At 36.3% G+C, this 18749-nt stretch overlaps 1 protein-coding gene across 1 annotated transcript in view; it reads left to right on the top strand.

The window, feature by feature from the left end:
- TIAM2 (T cell lymphoma invasion and metastasis 2) overlaps nt 1-18749 on the top strand; it is a 530409-nt gene that overhangs the window by 57536 nt on the left and 454124 nt on the right. The window contains 6 exon segments of the mRNA XM_025381328.1: nt 1631-1761; nt 11194-11370; nt 12746-12825; nt 14572-14689; nt 17291-17422; nt 17900-18012. Coding sequence (XP_025237113.1) covers nt 1631-1761; nt 11194-11370; nt 12746-12825; nt 14572-14689; nt 17291-17422; nt 17900-18012 — 751 coding nt within the window.

Raw genomic sequence — 18749 nt, 5'->3', positions numbered from 1 at the left:
AATACAATGAACCTTAGAAATTTGGTGTGTCAGTTAGGTTTTTCCTGATTTAGGTTGTCTGTAACTTCTTATACTTGGATTTGTATCAACTTGGTATTTATAGGATACTAGGGGGATTTAATATTTTTTAAGAAACCCTGAAATAATTATTTAACAAAACCAAAATTTCAAAATCATGTTCTCTTGAGGCATTTAAATGACTGTGATAAAAGTTTTTATCATAGTTCCAGCCCTGCGCAGTGACTAACACCTGTAATCCTAGCACTTTGGGAGGCCGAGGCAGGCAGATCGCCTCAGGTCAGGAGTTGACTAGCCTGGCCAATATGGTGAAACTCTGTCTATATTAAAAATAAAAAAAATTAGCTGGGTGTGGTAGCAGGCGCCTCTAATCCAAACTACTGGGGAGGCTGAGGCAGGAGAATCACTTGAACCCAGGAGGTGGAGGTTGCAGCGAGGCGAGATCGCGCCGTTGTACTCCAGCCTGGGCAACAAAAGTGAAACTCTGACTCAAAAAAAAAAAAAAAAATTTTTTTTAAAAATCATAGTTCCAGGAATTAAATTGGTTAGCATTTCGTATATATTTGTGTGTGTGTGTGTGTGAACAAAAATTGATGTATTGTTTATTGAGACCTTGTGCTGTCACCCAGGCTGGTGTGCAGTAGTGTGATCATAGCTCACTGCAGCTTCAACCTCCTGGGCTCTAGTGATCCTCCCATCTCAGCCTCCTAAGTAGGTAGGACTACAGGCATGCACTACCATGCCTGGCTAATTTGTTGTTGTTGTTGTTGGAGATGGAGTTTTGGTGTGTTGCCCAGGCTGGTCTCGAGCTGCAGGGCTCAAGCAGTCCTCTTGCCTTGGGCTCTGAAAGCATTGGGATTACAGGCGTGAACCACCGTACCTGGCCCAAACATGGTTTTATGTTATGTATACTTATCATAAAAATTTTTTATTGAAGATTGTATTTTGAGTATTTCCTCATGTTACTGAATTTTTGTCTCTAAAGTAAGATTTTTAATGGCTGTGAAGTATTGTAGGCTTTTTAAAAGTACAGTAGTCTCCTCACATCCAGTTTTGCTTTCCATGATTTCAATTACTTGCAGTCAACCACAGTCTGAAAATAGGTGAGTATAATACAATGAAATACTTCGACAGATAGAGAAAAAGAGGGAGAGACCATATTCACATAAGTTTTTTCACAGTATAGTTTATTAGTTATTGTTGTTGCTAATCTATTATTGTTGCTTACTGTACCTAATTTATAAGTTAACCTTTATCATAGGTATATGTGAACATACAGAAAAAAACATAGGATATATAGGGTTTGGTGCTAGCTCTGGTTTCAGGGATCCACTGGAGTTCCTAGAACACTATCTCCCAAGCGTAAGTGGGGACACTGTAGTAACTGAGTTAATTGAGGAGGACAAATTTGGACAGATCCTTTCAGGATGTGTGTGTGTGTTTAACCTACCTAATTCTGTAAAGGATTTTAAGTGATTTTTCAAAGTGGACACAATAAAATAAAAACTTAATATGTGTGCATGTATTTTATAAAAGTAATAAATTCTGCTTTTTCAAGTCTTAGTTTTTTACTTATTTATTTATTTGGGGAGTGTGATGTTCTTTTTTAAAGGAACTCCTGTGACACCTGTTACTCCGGCCAATGTGGTCCAAGGCTTACCTGATCCGTGGGTATCTCAGATAACAAATACAGATACACTCGCGGCTGTGGCTCAGATCTTGCAAAGTCCTCAAGGCCAGCAGGTGAGCAGTTTTTCTGTTATGTCAAGAATGATTTAGAATTTAGTATTTTCCTGATGTATTACTTTGTAACATACCACCTAGAGAATATGTGTTTTTTTTAGTTTTATAAAAATGGGACCATTATGTATACTTTGTTACTTGCTTAAGTCATTTAATAGTGCATCATGAATGCTTTCATGTCATTAAAAATTACTTTATAAAAAATTTATTCTGTACCAAAATATGGAATTAGCACATAGTTTTGCCAAATATTATTAGATGCTATCACACTCCAGTAACAAGACAGGAGTCGTATCTTAGAGAAGACCTCCTATCTTAAGGGGGACAGATGGTAAAAAAAAAAAAAAAATGACAAAATTATCGTAGGTAGTGATTAGTGACATTAAGAAAAGGTAAATCTATAGTGACTCAATTTGGGGGAAGGGGTCAGGAGTAGAGAGGGTAGCCAACAGGAGGTGTATTTGAGGAAGTGACATTTGAATCAAGACTTCAAATGAACTAGTCATGGCGGGACAGGAGGATAGGAAATAGAATTGCAAGTATAGAGGTCCTCAGATGGGAAGCAATGTGGTGTATTGTAGGAATAGAAGAAGACTTCTGTGGCTAGAACTTCTGGAATAGAGGGGAATCACACAACGTGTACGAATTGATTCGAGGAATGAGAAAGATTGCTGTCTTTATAGTAATCAAGTTTTTCTATTGTATCTATACATATACTTTTATTGTTTAAATCTTTTATGTCTCTTAAGCTTTGTAGCTCTTTTAATGTAGATTCTTCACATTTCTTAGATTTATTTCTATGAATATAGTTGAATAGATTGGATTTTTATAGTCAATACCAGTTTCTCTTAGTTTTCAGCTGATTTTCTTTCATTTTCCAGTTATATTATTTGTAACTAATGATAATTCTGTGTCCTCAGTTTAAGTACTTATATATAGTTTTCTTAATGTATTGCACTAAGTTCTGGAAGAGATCATAATAGAAATAATGATAGTATACTCATTGTTACTTTTTTCAGACTCAAATAGAAATACCCCGTTTTTGTCCCACTGTGATGTTGGTTTTGTTTCGAGATATGTGTTCTTTATGAGGGACATATTCTGCTTTTTCTACATGATAGTGTTTTATGGGACTTTGATTTAAAATTTTATTAGTGGATATAATAGTATGGTTTTTCGATTACTAGACTTTATTATAATGATTCAGCATTGCAGTCCTGTACACACACACACACACACACATATACACACACACAGACACATTTTTTCTCTCTCTCTTTCTCTTTCTCACTTTCAAATTCACACTATCCTTTGAGGTAGTACATTTAGATATTCTGTAATTTTTGTTTTGCTTTGAAGTGTTAACTATTTCACAACTAGTTTCTATTTGCAACAATTTTGCAACTCTACTGAGATGGGTCCCTAGTTTTTATCACCTTACTCTATTTTTAAATCAGGATTATTACTTGCTTTCTGAGATCAATTTAGAAATGGTTACCTTTTTCTGTCTTGTGTGCAGTACAACCTGAGTACTTCCTGCCTCTGGAATGTTTGGATGAACTTAATCAAAAAGCCTCTAGGGGCTAGGCCTGGTAGCTCACACTCATAATCCCAGTACTTTGGGAGGCCCATGTGGGTGGATCACTTGAGGCCAGGAGTTCAAGACTAACCGGGCCAACATGGTGAAACCTCTCTCTCCTAAAAACACAAAAATTAGCTGGGCATGTTGGCACATGCCTGTAATCCCAGCTATTTAGGAGGCTTGAGGCAGGAGAATCACTTGAACCTGAGAAGTGGAGGTTGCAGAGAGCCAAGATCATGCCACTGTACTCTAGCCTGGGTGACAGAGTGAGACTCAAAAAAAAAAAAAAAAAAAATCTCCAACAAGACAAAACCGAACCCACAAATCCCTCTAGGGTTTGGTGTGTTCTGGGAGATTAATTTTTGATAACATTTTTCAGTCCTTTTTTGGTTATTTGTATTCACTTACCCTACCTTTCCTGAATAAACGTTATTATAAATATTTATGATTAGAAACCATCTATTTTGTTTTTCGTAGTTGTACGTAATTTTTTTAAAAACTAACTTTGGCATGCACATCTGACTTTGTGTTGTATTTTTGCTCATTTTAGATTTAGGTTTATTGAAATTTATGTTTACTTTTTATTTTTCTGTTACTACCCTGGTTCTTCATTTTTGGACTGTTGATGTACTCTTCTAAATAGCTTTTGATCCGTTTTTGATCTGTCATTTTAATTCTTTGCAAGATTAATCTTTATCAATGATGGTTTTTGTGTTTTTTTTTTTTTTTTTTTTTTTTTTTTTTCTCCTTTTGAGACAAAGTCTCGCTCTGTCGCCCAGACTGTAATACAGTGGCGCGATCTCGACTCACTGCAACCTCTGCCTCCCAGGTTCAAGTGATTCTCCTGCCTCAGCCTCCCGAGTAGTTGGGACTACAGGCGCCCGCCACCACGCTCGGCTAATTTTTGTATTTTTAGTAGAGATGGGGTTTCACCGTGTTAGCCAGGATGGTATCAATCTCCTGACCTTGTAATCTGCCTGCTTCTGCCTCCCAAAGTGCTGGGATTACAGTCGTGAGTCACCATGCCCAGCCTGTCAGTGATCTTGTATGTCTTAAACTTATGCTCAGGAACATGCAATAATTACGTTATCATACATAGAAGAAAATCCAACTTTGTGGTATTTAGAGTTATTCTCAATGTAACCTGTTATTTTTTTCTAACACTTTTCATTATTTAGATTACAAAGTTTCATAGATTTCTCTAAATTAATGCAAGTATTCTCTTGGCTTGTGTTGCACTCCCTTTTACTTTATCATCTACTTCTCCAATTTTCGTACGTCTCATCCTTCCTTCACTATTCAAATCAAACTACAATTTTTTAGAGTTTGTTTGGTCTCTGAAGTCCAATGATACTGTATCACTTCATTGGTTGTTTTTCATTCCCTCAACCTTCAGCAAACATTCACTGTGACCTGCAGTGTTTGAGGCACTGTACCTTGTTCCGGAGTATACAAGATAAGAAACATTCTCTGGCCTCTGGAAGCCTAAAGTTTAATAATCAAGGCTAATTGGAATACATAAATGTAATTAAATTTAAAATTAATAAGAATCGTGGGAGAAGTTTAGAAAAGAAGGGCTTTGGAAATTCAGAACTAGAGATAATACTTTGACTTGAACAATTGGTTCAGGAAAGTTCTGTTGTACAGATAACAATTGAATTTGTTTTTTAAAGGGTGAGTAAGAACTGGATACTGAGGATGAGCTACATAAACAGAGACAATTGAGAGTAAACAATGAATTATCAGTCTTTCAAACAAAACCTGCTCCACCTACATCTTCATCTCAGTTAATGGAAATGCGATTTTTCCATTTGCTCGTACCTGAAAGCTTAAGCGTCATCCTTGATTCCTTTCTTCCCTTTGTTCTTCAGATCCAATCTGTTAAGAAATCTTCTGCCTTCAGAATATATTCTGAATCACTAACTCACCACCTCTATCACTAGTTCCTAGAATCAAGCCACCATCATTTCTTACCTAGTTCATTGCAGAAACCTCTTAATGGGGCTTCCACCCTTACCCCACAACAGTCTATTCTCAATACTGCCGGTAGCATGACCCTTTTTATACCTGAGAGTTCATGCAACTCCTCTGCTCAGAATCCTCCAGTGGCTCCCTGTCTCACTCAGAGTAAAAGCCCAAATTGTTTTGTTTGTTTGTTTTTGAGACAGGATTTTGCTTTGTCACTCAGACTGGAGTGCAGTGGTGCAGTTGTATTTCACTGCATCTTTGAACTCCTGGGCTGAAGCGATCCTCCCACCTTAGCCTCCCAGGTAGCTGGGACTACACCTGTAGCCACCAAGCCTGGTTAATTTTTTATTTTTATTTTTTTATTTTTTGAGACGGAGTCTTACCCTGTCATCCAGGCTGGAGTGCAATGGCGCTGTCTTGGCTCACTGTAACCTCCGCCTCCCAGAGTGATTCTCCTTCCTCAGCCTCCCAAATAGCTGAGATCACAGGCATCCGCCACCACACCCAGCTAATTTTTGTATGTTTAGTAGGTATGGGGTTTCACTGTGTTGGCCAGGCTGGTGTCAAACTCCTGACCTCAGGTGATCCGTCCACCTCAGCCTCCCAAAGTGCTGGAATTACAGGCATGAGCTACTGCGCCCAGTCAATTTTTTATTTTTATATAGAGACAGGATGTGACTATGTTGCCCAGGCTGATCTCGGACTCCTGGCCTCAAGCAGTCCTCTCACCTGTGCCTCCCATGTCAATGGGATTACAAGCAGGAGCCATCGCGCCTGCACTAAAAGCACAAATTTCAGCAGTCACTTCATTGGTGCTTGTATGTTCTTAGTTTGATCTGTTGTTACCTTCCTGACATTTTCTGTCCCCCAGTTCATAGACTTCTCTAACTAATAGTAAGACTTGCTTATGTTGCCCATCCCTACCCTGGTTTTATATTATCCTTTGCTTCGCTTTCTCACCTCTTTCTCCTGTGACCTGTTCTATCCTTTTTGTTATTTCTTATATCAGCTACCTGTAATCCCCAAGATCTCTGCATTTGATGTCTTTGATACTGAAAACCCACTTTCCTCATCTATTCATATGCTTTCATCTCTTGTAAGTCTTTGTTTAAATGTCACTTTAATAAGGCCTTCAGTGACTGCTATTTATTTAGAGACAGGTTCTTGCTCTGGCACCCAGGCTGGAGTGTAATGGAGCAATCTCAGCTCATTGCAACCTCTGCCTCCCGGGTTCAAGCAGTTCTTTTGCCTCAGCCTCCTGAGTAGCTGGGATTACAGGCGCCTGCTACCACACCCAGCTAATTTCTGTATTTTTAGTAGAGACGAGGTTTCACATTGTTGGCCAGGCTGGTCTTGAACTCCTGACCTCAAGTGATCCACCCACCTCAGCCTCCCAAAGTGCTGGGATTATAGATGTGAGCCACCCTGCCCGGCGGTGACTGCTATTTAAAACTGTAAACTCTACCTCTCATTCTTTACACTCCTGTTCACTCTCGCCTCTGCTTACTTCTTTCCTTAGCACTTACTACCCTCTGTTATGTTATATAATTACTTGGTTTTTTTTCTACCTCTTCCCACTGGAATGTATGCTAAACTAGGGCAAGAATTTTTTGTGGTGGTTGACTGCTGCCTCTTCAATGTCTAGGTTGTAGATGGTGTTCAATATGTTTTTTGTGGAATGAATGAAAGATGTACAGAAGCATTACAGTGTTGGATATACAAAGGATATTGTAGAGTTGAGTTTTGTTTGAAAGAAAAGATAGTCTGTGTAAGCTATTAATGGCAGACTTAAGTGTGACTTGGGTTGTGAAAACTATACATGGTGGGGTCAAAAATAAAGGATTCATTTGCTAAGCAATGGGGAATCACCAGGGACTTTTTGTGTTGAAGTCACATGATCTTAACAGTACCTCACATGGATTAGAGAGAGGAGAAGTCTAGAGACAGAATATCTTTCTTTTGGTAGTAGTGGTTTTGTAAAGGAGGGTAATGATTATGAAAAATAGTAAGGTTGTATACTTTCTGAAAATACAATCTCAAAAACGTGGGGCCATTCTAGACTTAAAAAAATATTTTAGAAAACCAGTATGAACTCTTAGGCTGAATCTATTTTCTACATTTTTGAGACAATTGGGAAACTGAATATTAACTGGGTATTAGATGAAATTATAGAATTAGTAATTTTATTTTGTGGTAATATTTTGGAAACTGTTCATAAAGCAGGTGTTCTTATTTTAAAATATGCCTATTAAAATAAATATTTTTGAAAGGAGAAGCAGCTTTGAAAGGAGTAGTATAGAGTCAGTAAGACAGTAATTGATAGACTGCGAAGTCAGAGAAAGAAAATTGGGTACTGCAGTGTTTTTTTACCTGGGTAACCAAAAGAATAACAGTGCCATTGGGGAAAATAGAGATGTCAAAAGGAGCAGTTAAAAAGTGTAAAGGGGAAATATGGTGTTTCTGTCATTTTAGTAGTTTTAGATGCAGAAAAGGCCTTTGACAAAATTCAACAGCGCTTCATGCTAAAAACTCTCAATAAATTCGGTATTGTTGGAACGTGTCTCAAAATAATAAGAGCTATTTATGACAGACCCACAGCCAATATCATACTGAATGGGCAAAAACTGGAAGCATTCCCTTTGAAAACTGGCACAAGACAGGGATGCCCTCTCTCACCAGTCCTATTCAACATAGTGTTGGAAGTTCTGGCCAGGGCAATCAGGCAAGAGAAAGAAATAAAGGGTATTCAGTTAGGAAAAGAAGTAGTCAAATTGTCCCCGTTTGCAAATGACATGATTGTATATTTAGAAAACCCCATCGTCTCAGCCCAAAATCTCCTTAAGCTGATAAGCAACTTCAGCAAAGTCTCAGGATACAAAATCAATGTGCAAAAATCACAAGCGTTCTTATACACCAGTAACAGACAAACAGAGAGCCAAATCATGAATGAACTCCCATTCACAATAGCTTCAAAGAGAATAAAATACCTAGGAATCCAACTTACAAGGGATGTAAAGGACCTCTTCAAGGAGAACTACAAACCACTGCTCAGTGAAATAAAAGAGGACACAAACAAATGGAAGAACATACCATGCTCATGGATAGGAAGAATCAATATCGTGAAAATGGCCATACTGCCCAAGGTAATTTATAGATTCAATGCCATCCAAAAACTGCTTTAAAGTTCATATGGAACTAAGAAAGATCCCTCATTGCCAAGGACAATCCTAAGCCAAAAGAACAAAGCTGGAGGCATCACGCTACCTGACTTCAAACTATACTACAAGGCTACAGTAACCAAAACAGCATGGTACTGGTACCAAAACAGAGATGTGGACCAATGGAACAGAACAGAGCCCGCAGAAATAATACCACACATCTACAGCCATCTGATCTTTGACAAACGTGACAAAACCAAGAAATGTGGAAAGGATTCCCTATTTAATAAATGGTGCTGGAAAAATTGGCTAGCCATAAGTAGAAGCTGAAACTGGATCCCTTCCTTACTCCTTATAGGAAAATTAATTCAAGATGGATTAGAGACTTAAATGTTAGACCTAAAACCATAAAAACCCTAGAAGAAAACCTAGGTAATACCATTCAGGACATAGACATGGGTAAGGACTTCATGTCTAAAACACCAAAAGCAATGGCAGCAAAAGCCAAAATTGACAAATGGGATCTAATTAAACTAAAGAGCTTCTGCACAGCAAAAGAAACTACCATCAGAGTGAACAGGCAACCTACAGAATGGGAGAAAATTTTTGCAATCTACTCATCTGACAAAGGGCTAATATCCAGAACCTACAAAGAACTCAAACAAATTCACAAGAAAAAAGCAAACAACCCCATCAAAAAGTGGGCAAAGGGTATGAACAGACACTTCTCAAAAGACGACATTCATGCAGTCAACAGACACATGAAAAAAATGCTCATCAGTGGCCATCAGAGAAATGCAAATCAAACCCCAGTGAGTTACCGTCTCACACCAGTTAGAATGGCAATCATTAAAAAATCAGGGAACAACAGGTGCTGGAGAGGATGTGGAGAAATAGGAACACTTTTACACTGTTGTTGGGACTGTAAACTAGTTCAACCATTGTGGAAAACAGTATGGCGATTCCTCAAAGATCTAGAACTAGAAATACCATTTGACCCAGCCATCCCATTACTGTGTATATATCCAAAGGATTATAAATCATGCTGCGATAAAGACACATGCACACGTATGTTTATTGCGGCACTATTCACAATAGCAAAGACTTGGAATCAACCCAAATGTCCATCAATGACAGACTGGATTAAGAAAATGTGGCACATATACACCATGGAATACTATGCAGCCATAAAAAAGGATGAGTTTGTGTCCTTTGTAGGGACATGGATGCAGTTGGAAACCATTCTCAGCAAACTATCACAAGAACAGAAAACCAAACACCGCATGTTCTCACTCATAGGTGGGAATTGAACAATGAGATCACTTGGATACAGGAAGGGGAACATCACACACCGGGGCCTATTGTGGGGAGCGGGGAGGGGGGAGGGATAACATTAGAAGATACACCTAATGTAAATGACGAATTAATGGGTGCAGCACACCAACATGCCACATGTATACATATGTAACAAACCTGCACATTGTGCACATGTACCCTAGAACTTATAGTGTATGTGTGTGTGTGTATATATATATATATTAAAAGAAGTTTCTTTGTAATTCTCTCCACCCTTGAGAATGCACTTGGTGAGTACATGTTTCACCCCCTGCCCCCAATACATGGCTCTTAACTTCACCGCCTATCCCAAAATCTATAAGAACCAATGATAATCCCACCACCTTTTGCTGACTCCTTTTTCCTTCGCAGCCCGCCTGCACCCAGGTGAAATAAACAACCATGTTGCTCACACAAAGCCTGTTTGGTGATCTCTTCACATGGATGTGTGAAACAGTCCTCAAGGAATAATCTCACCCTAGTAAGCTACAGAGAAACCCTACACACACCCCCCAAACAGTGCAGAAAGTGCAATAAATCTTACAATACAAATAAAAAAAAAAGAAAAGAAAATGTTTAGTTGATAGTGAAGTGACTAGTTTGTTTCCTAATGTTACTAAGTAGGCATGAAAGTACTTCCGTGTCATCTTACATAGTTTTTGTGTCTTCTCCTTCTAGAAGTTGAACTTCAAGAGTACAGTTGTCTTGGTTATCAGTAGCTTTGCTGTCTTTATTTTTCTCTTTTAAACTAATGATTTTTGGATTTAACTCAGGCTTATAACCAGATTGATTATCATTTACTTCTGGGATGTATATAGGATTTTCTTACTTAGGGAATCTCTTAATGATCTTACTGTTGTGTCTGTTTTTTAACAGGGTTGGGTACATAGTGGGAACAAGAGTTGCCTTCAACTCTAGGTGGTGCTTTATTATTAATAACTAGTTGCCAGACTCTACTCTGAGAAACAGATTTCTTAATGACTCCCCAGCTTTCAGGAAATACGTGCTCAGATGGTAATTCTGAATAATAGCAAAAGCTGCTGCTATTTTCAGTACTCATCCTTTTACTGAGTTTAAAGAGTTGATTGAACAAGGTTGAGAAGTTTAGTGAAAAATGTGTCAGCTTGTGATGAGTTCTTTATCTGGTTGTCACAGATCCCTTTATTTTGTTTAAAATTCCCTGACTTTCCAGAAGTAAGACAAACTTATTAAGAACTTTGTTATATAAGGTACACAAAAAAACTTCAGAAAAATTAACTTATTAATAGTATGTATTTTTTTCAAAGAGAGTGTGGAATGATTAATTTTACTGACTAAAAACTTTTAGGTGGTCACTCTTACAGAAAAAACCCAGCACCTGTTTTGTAATATACTTTTTTTTCTCTCCAGCTTCAACAATTAATACAAACCTTACAGATACAACAACAGAAGCCCCAGCCTTCCATTCTGCAGGCCCTAGATGCTGGTCTTGTTGTTCAGTTGCAAGCTCTTACGGCACAACTTACAGCTGCAGCTGCGGCTGCCAACACTCTTACTCCCTTAGAACAGGGAGTCTCCTTTAACAAGGTAGAAATTAAAATATCAGATCAAGTCTATATGAATTATTAAATATATACTAGCGTATGAATTTTAATTCTATAAGTAAATTTTATTATAGACTTTTAATATCCCCTGTACACTGTGTAAGACAGTCTGAATTTCACAAAAGGTTCAAACTTCTGAAAAAATTAAGTAATTAAAAAAATTTTTCTTAGGCCAGGCACAGTGGCTCACACCTGTAATCCCAGCCCTTTGGGAGGGCAAGGCAGGCGGATCATTTAAGGCCAGGAGTTTGAGACCAGCCTGGCAAACATGGTGAAACCCAAATTAGCCAGGTGGTGCATGCCTATAATCCCAGCTACTGGGGAGGCTGAGGCAGGAGAATTGCTTGAACCTGGGAGGTAGAGGTTGCAGTGAGCCGAGATTGAGCCAATATGCTCCAGCTTGGGTGACAGAGCAAGACTCTTGCCTTAAAAAAAACAAAAAAAAATTGTTTTTTTTTTTTTCTTGAAACATTTAAAATATTTTCATTTGACTAAAAATAACTAGTCAGTAAAATCTGGTATTCACCGTTGAGGCAAGTGATTATTTTCTGAACTTGTCTGATTTCTTTCATGGATGCCACATTTTACTATAATGCTCTGTGTTCTGTAATTTGGACCTGCAAAAATTAAAATTCTGTAATCAATATGTAAAATGTTTAAAGGAAAACTTCTCTACAGTTAGTCGCTATACTATAACTATAATAAATTGATGCCTAAATGTAAAAGATAGTGTTTCTAAAACTTAAAATCTTTCATGTATAATTTAGTGTGTGATATTCTTAGTATGCTTATTAATTATGGGAGTATCATACTACTTGGAAGTGGTGTTCATATTTTTAAAATTGGTACTTTTATTTTTATAGGAAAGTAAATACTGATTTATTGGATTATTACTTAGACGTTTATGGCCAGCAGCTTCCAAGTCTAATTTAGTCTAACACTAAATAGCTAGACTACATAAAAAGCCTTTAAATTGAGCATTCAGAAGAATAACAGCATTCTAAGATGAGAACCATACTAGGAATAGATCCATTGATTATGGCCCTAGATGTTTTATCAAGCTTATTACTGTGGGAAAACCACCTAATTATGTTAATCCTTAGTCTTCTGTAAAATTTGAGTATTAGTGTTTATCCTGCCTCTATCATAATTTGTTTTGTTACATAAGATAATGCATATCAAAATGCTTTAAAGAAAAGATCTCAAAACAGTTTATAATAGTATAGAGTGATACAAAACTTGTATTTACATATTAAATGATAGAGATAATGGAATGCCATTGACATTTAAAATAGCATTTATAACTTATATTTGTGTGAAGCACTTTTTAATACGCTCGTTTCTCCTTCTTTCCCCAGAAGTTGATGGATAGGTTTGATTTTGGGGAAGATTCTGAGCATAGTGAAGAACCCAAAAAAGAAATTCCAACTTCACAACTGTAAGAATTTTTTTCTTTATAGCCATAGGTTTTATATTGGGTGGGATGTTGCCATCTGAATTACTAAGTGTACTTAGTAAGTTGGGGGTTATTATCTCAAGCTGTTGAACCTCTAACATTATACAATGGGGGTAGAGATATGTCTTGTTGTCTCTTTGTATTATTTTGAGTCTTTTCTCAGATCTTTGCAAATAGACTATATCAAAGTTCCCTATAAGAACATTGATACACATTGGTAAATCTGGTTGTAATATTTTCTGTATTAGGCTTTAAGTTATTTAACTTAATTGTAAGAGTGGTTGGAATACTAGGAATGAAGCTTGCTTCTAGTGCCAAAGGCGACTTCTAGAAAGCATATGAAATTGTGGGAACACATCAACCTAATCAGAATTAAGGATTGGAGTTATAAGGATTTTTTTTTTTTTTTGGTAAAGAAATGTGTTGTATGTTTTTATTAAATCAGTTACTTTTTTTCCCTAAACAATTCTGCAGTGCCCAAAGTTCTGTGAGGGTATGTGAATGGACTAGTAGCGGGGAGATGTTGGAGGGGGCAGTGGTAGAAGTTGGGAGAATGGAGGAAGGATGAATGGTGAAAGTCTGTGGGTCTGTTGTTTTAAACAGAAGTTCTTAGTTGTATATATTGGGGTAATATACAAAAACATACAATTTTAAAATATGTTAAATACAAATGTATCATTTTAGTAAAATGATTCCCCTTGACAAAATTTAAAAACTAGATTTTAGATTATGAATTGCAAAGTTGGAAGCAGCATTTGAAATCATGTTGATCAGTGTCCTAAACAATGTAAGAATCTCCTTTAACAGTCCTGGTGGTACAGTTTATTATCCACTATTTTAATGCTTTCTGTGATGAGAAGTTAACTAATTGTTATTGTGTATTCTTTTGTCGAACTGAATCCTGTTTCCTTTATTTTCTGTTAATACACACTGACCCACGTTTTGCTCTCTGAAGCAAGGAAACAAATTTACTCCGCTATCTTTAGAGATCTAGCTTTTCATTATTTGAAGATAGGTATCATTCTTCCCCTTAGGTTTATTTGCTCCAGATGAAGTGCACTTTTTTCCAACTGTTTCAAGACTTCTCACCATCCTGTTTGGCTCTTTTGGGATGCCCTCTTTATTGTTAATGTCTTACCTTGTGGCACCCAGAATCCCAGGTGTATACCAGGTGTGAATTTCCGAGAATATAGTTAAACTATTATTTTTTCTTATTTAAACAGTGTCTACCTCTGTTAACATACCTAATAATGTATATGGTTTTCTAAAGGAAGAATATTAGTTTTATAAATTTTATGGTCAATTACAATGGTAGATTTCACACATACTGATTGATAGACTATTTTTCTATCTCATAGTAAGAGAAGGAGTTAAAGTAACAATGTTTAAATATTTAAACTTTATGTAAATATTTTATTGAGGTTTTCTTAATATGCTCTAATGAAAAAGCAGTAATTTACAAGTATTTAATAGCATGAGATGGTAATATCAGATCTTCAGCAGAGCATCTCTGACACATTATCCATCTATTGATATACAATTGAAGAATGTATTTTTCTTTTAATGTATTAATGTTCTCAAGTATTGTACTTTTAGTATTAAAATTGCAAAAGAAAAATGCAGTAGAATATGTTTTATTGAATTGACTTGTTTTCTTTGAATACTCTGTTATTTTCATAGTATCTTCAGTGGGTTTCAAAATATGTTTCTACCTGTTTTTCCTTTTAGTTCTCACGTTTCAGAATCTGTGAACAATTCCATTTTTCATCAGATAGCAGAACAACTACAACAGCAAAACCTAGAACATCTCAGACAGCAGCTCTTGGAGCAGCAACAGCCTCAAAAGGTTTATAACCCCATCTTGTGGTCTTTAGAGTTATTGCTATTTATATTCTATAAATTGGCATTTTTGTTGGTTGGCTTTTTTTTTTTAATTCGTCTTAATAGAATATTTTCTCAGCTATTTAGCTTTTACCAGCTACTTTATTTCTTTCTAAAGTTTGTTATGGTGATATTTTTTCCACTATTGTTAGTAAGATCTATTTTTTTCAGGACCTTTATGGTTTTTTCTATAATCAAATTATGTTCTGGTAACTTATGAATCTACATTGTAGAAGTTAATTTCAGTATACTGGAAGTAGAGAATAGGATGGAGGGGGTTTCAGAATTACCACTTAAAACTTAACGTGTTTTTCTCTCTGTTCCCTATCAAGCAAGTTGATGGTTATGTTATTGGTGACAATGATGATGGCCATGTAGATTATCTTTAATTTTTAAAACGTAATTGCTGTTAGGATGTAGCAGGAGCTTTATTAGGTATGTGGTAGGCTTGAATACGTTTAACCCTCAGGAGATGGGCATTATGACTCCCATTTTATTCCAGAGGAAGTTGATTGTATTCCAGAGGAAGTTGAAGCTGGGTGAGATTAAACATCTCATGCAGCAGTTTACAGCTAATGTTATATATTATCTGACTTAAAACGTGCTGTTATTTTATGCATAGCTAAGAATTTTAAGACATCAATAACTAAATGTAACATCCTTTTGAGTTGTAAGGATCCTTTATCTTACAAATTTGATAATCATTGACAAAATGTTGTATTTTAGAATTGACAAAATATGTTAAGTTGTAGAGCCAGTATTAAATTTATTACAAATCCTTTTTCTGCTGTACATGAGAAATAGTTATGCATGTAAACTGTTCAGAATAAAAGTATTAGGAAACCCCCTCTCCCTCCCCAGCATACTTCTTCCTAATATTAAAAAAGTTTTGGCATTAATGAGTTTAACAAAAATATCACAAAATTTTTTTAAGTGTATGTCACTTGTTAGGCAAGTGATACATACAAAGATGAACAGAAATGAGGTTGTGGCATCAGGTAACCTCTTCTCTAATGGAGCAGATACGTGATCTGTGTGAACACCTGGCAGAATTCTTTATTTTTGTCATAGGGGGACAAGTGAAGGATTCTGGGAGCATGGAGTAGGGAACAGTTATTTTAGATGGAGAAGATAGCAAACTTGAGACATTGGGGTCTGAACTTGACCTTTTAATGCAAACAGTAATATAAAATGGATGTTAATGATACTTGCTGCGTTGGGACTCATGCCTCGAATTATGAGAATGGAATTTCATACCTTTTTTTGAGGAAACAATTCTGGTATAAGTGGCCAGAGTAGGGGCAGTATTTTATGTCAAGCAAATATATCTGCCTGAGAACCCAGAAGTTGAAGATAGAACACAATTAAGAACATTTAGCTGTTGTTTAAAGAAAAAGCAAAGTTGTAACTCAAAACAAACAGGTCATCAGTGATATAATAATACAAAAATCACAGAACTGTTAAGAGAGGCAGGGGATAGTCGTGATGGAAGAATTTATCCAAACAACAGATTTGTTGAGCTATAAATGTAACAGTTTTTTAATTGCGTTAGTCATAGTTTTATTTTAGAAGGTTTAGCAGAAGCACTGAAATCATGGTAGTACTTTTTTTTTTTTTAATGGTCTCTCTGTTAGCAGAATCAAGTATCTTGATTAGCTTGTAATTAACACCATGTTATTGAGGTAAAAATAAACTTCAGAGAGAGCAAGTCTGTCTTAAGAATCTCACCTACCGAAAAAGAACTCTGGGCTTAATTACTTTATATGTTGTTCCAAAATTTCACAGCTTGCAGTAATAAGATGCCTTTGAAAGGAATAGAAGTTCTGAAAAACCTCATTGTTCAAAAATGAATCTAATGAAGAAAAGAGAGTGGTAACAAGAAAACTATAACTGTTTTCTTAAGGTAGATAGTATAAAACCTATGACAGATTTAGAATGCAGATCTCGGCTCACTGCTACCTCCGCCTCCCAGGTTCAAGCAGTTCTCTGCCTCAGCCTTCCGAGTAGCTGGCATTACAGGCACCCACCACCATACCCTGCTAATTTTTCTGTACTTTTAGTGGAGACGGGTTTCACCATCTTGGCTAGGCTGGTCTTGAACTCCTGACCTCGTGATCCACCCACCTCAGCCTCCCAAAGTACTGGGATTACTGGTGTGAGCCACCGTGCCCAGCCTGTTTTTTCTTTATAGCATTTTTTATTAATGCCAATTATCAGTGAAAATCTAGATTCATTTAACTGACTGCCATTATATATTTTTCATGCTATAATTTCTTTATTAGTCCTCTGTAGTTTATATTTTCACAATTAAAAATTTATTTGATTTTACCATTTTAATATTTTAGTCCCTTCCTTTTATGGAGCTGTTCCCTGCTTTTACATAAACTTGAGTTTATACAAATGTTTAATTTTGGATTGATTACTTTATAAATGATTTAACATGGAATTTCTTGTATGTATGGCGCTTCTTTTTAAACATGTAATTGTGATGTTTGCTGTGTTTACATTTTCTTTCATAACAAAAAGTATCTCCCAATCTTTGTGTGTTTGTGTATGTTCTCAATAGGCCACTCCTCAGGATAGTCAGGAAGGAACATTTGGGTCAGAGCATTCAGCATCACCATCACAAGGGAGTAGTCAGCAGCATTTTCTTGAACCTGAAGTCAATTTGGATGATTCCATAGATATTCAGCAGCAGGTAAAAGTAAATGCTTTTCTGGGTCATAAATATCTAAAAGTAGCTAAAGAAATAATATAAAATATTTTATACTAGCAGTGCCCTGAATATATTTTTCCCATGCTTAAGCTCCACTTTGTAATTGTTTCACTTATTAGTCCAAGCTTGTCTAAGGCCTAAGCGTGGCCACTAGGCCAAGCACGTGGCCCAGAACTGCTTCGAATGCAGCCCAACACAAATTAAACTTTCTTAAAACATGCGAGATTTTGTTTGTTTGTTTGTTTTTTAAAGCTCGTGAGCTGTCATTAGTGTTAGTATATTTTACGTGTGGCCAGAGACATTTCTTCTTCTAATGGGGCCCAGGGAAACCAAAGATTGGACACCACTGTATTAGGCATTAATGCTTCTATTGTGAATATTTTAAAAAACAGAATTGTCAGTGTATAACTCTGTCTCAACTAGCCTTTCTGTTTGTTTGCTGTTCTTTTGACTTTCAAGGATATGGATATAGATGAAGGGCAAGATGGAGTGGAAGAGGAGGTCTTTGAACAAGAAGCTAAGAAAGTGGCAGTTCGCTCAAGATCAAGAACACATTCACGATCTCGTTCAAGGTTCTACAATGATATTTAATAATAGCTCTGTATGAACTTTAAAATGTTGGCTTTATTTCTTTGCATCAGGATGAAAGGAAATGTTTTCCTTGGGATGACGTATTTTTTCACAGTCTCTCAGAAAAAAAGTTATTCCAAAGACAAGATAATCTTTGTTCTGTTTTAATTGGTATATCTGGCCATTTATTTCAGTAATTTACATAAGATTGGCAGCCATATCATGAGACTGGAATTTTGAGTTATATTTTATTTTAGTTAATATTATGATGACACCCAACTGAGAATATTGTTGCCCCTGAACAACAGTTAAATCAGGCCATATTTCCTGGATTCCATTTCATCTCACAATGATACCCAAAATGGTTATAAAAATAAAACTACAAAATTTATTTTTATAAACATTATAATACCAAACCATTATAAAACATAGTTTTCTTCATGAGTTTAACTTAAAGGCATCAGTCTTTAACGTTTTTGTATCCTATTTTTTTGCATCTGAATGCCCCTGAAAATCTGAACAGTAAATGCTGGGAGAGGGGCAGTACGTTTGATGAGTTTTTCACTCATTTCTTGTTCTTGTCACAAAGTTCTTTATATTTATCTACTGCAAATGAGAGCCTGTCAGTTCAACTTTCTCTAGACCCACCTCGTATCACTAAATTATTTTCCTGAAGCAGTAACAATCTTAATGCTGAAGATATCTTTGTCATTAGCAGCATCTTACTAAGCATTTTGAA

This window comes from Theropithecus gelada, chromosome 4, assembly GCF_003255815.1.
Source record: "Theropithecus gelada isolate Dixy chromosome 4, Tgel_1.0, whole genome shotgun sequence".
In the NCBI taxonomy this organism is placed as follows: domain Eukaryota; kingdom Metazoa; phylum Chordata; class Mammalia; order Primates; family Cercopithecidae; genus Theropithecus; species Theropithecus gelada.
Note: the sequence above shows the minus strand (reverse complement) of the source record. Positions and strands in the feature narration are given on the sequence as shown.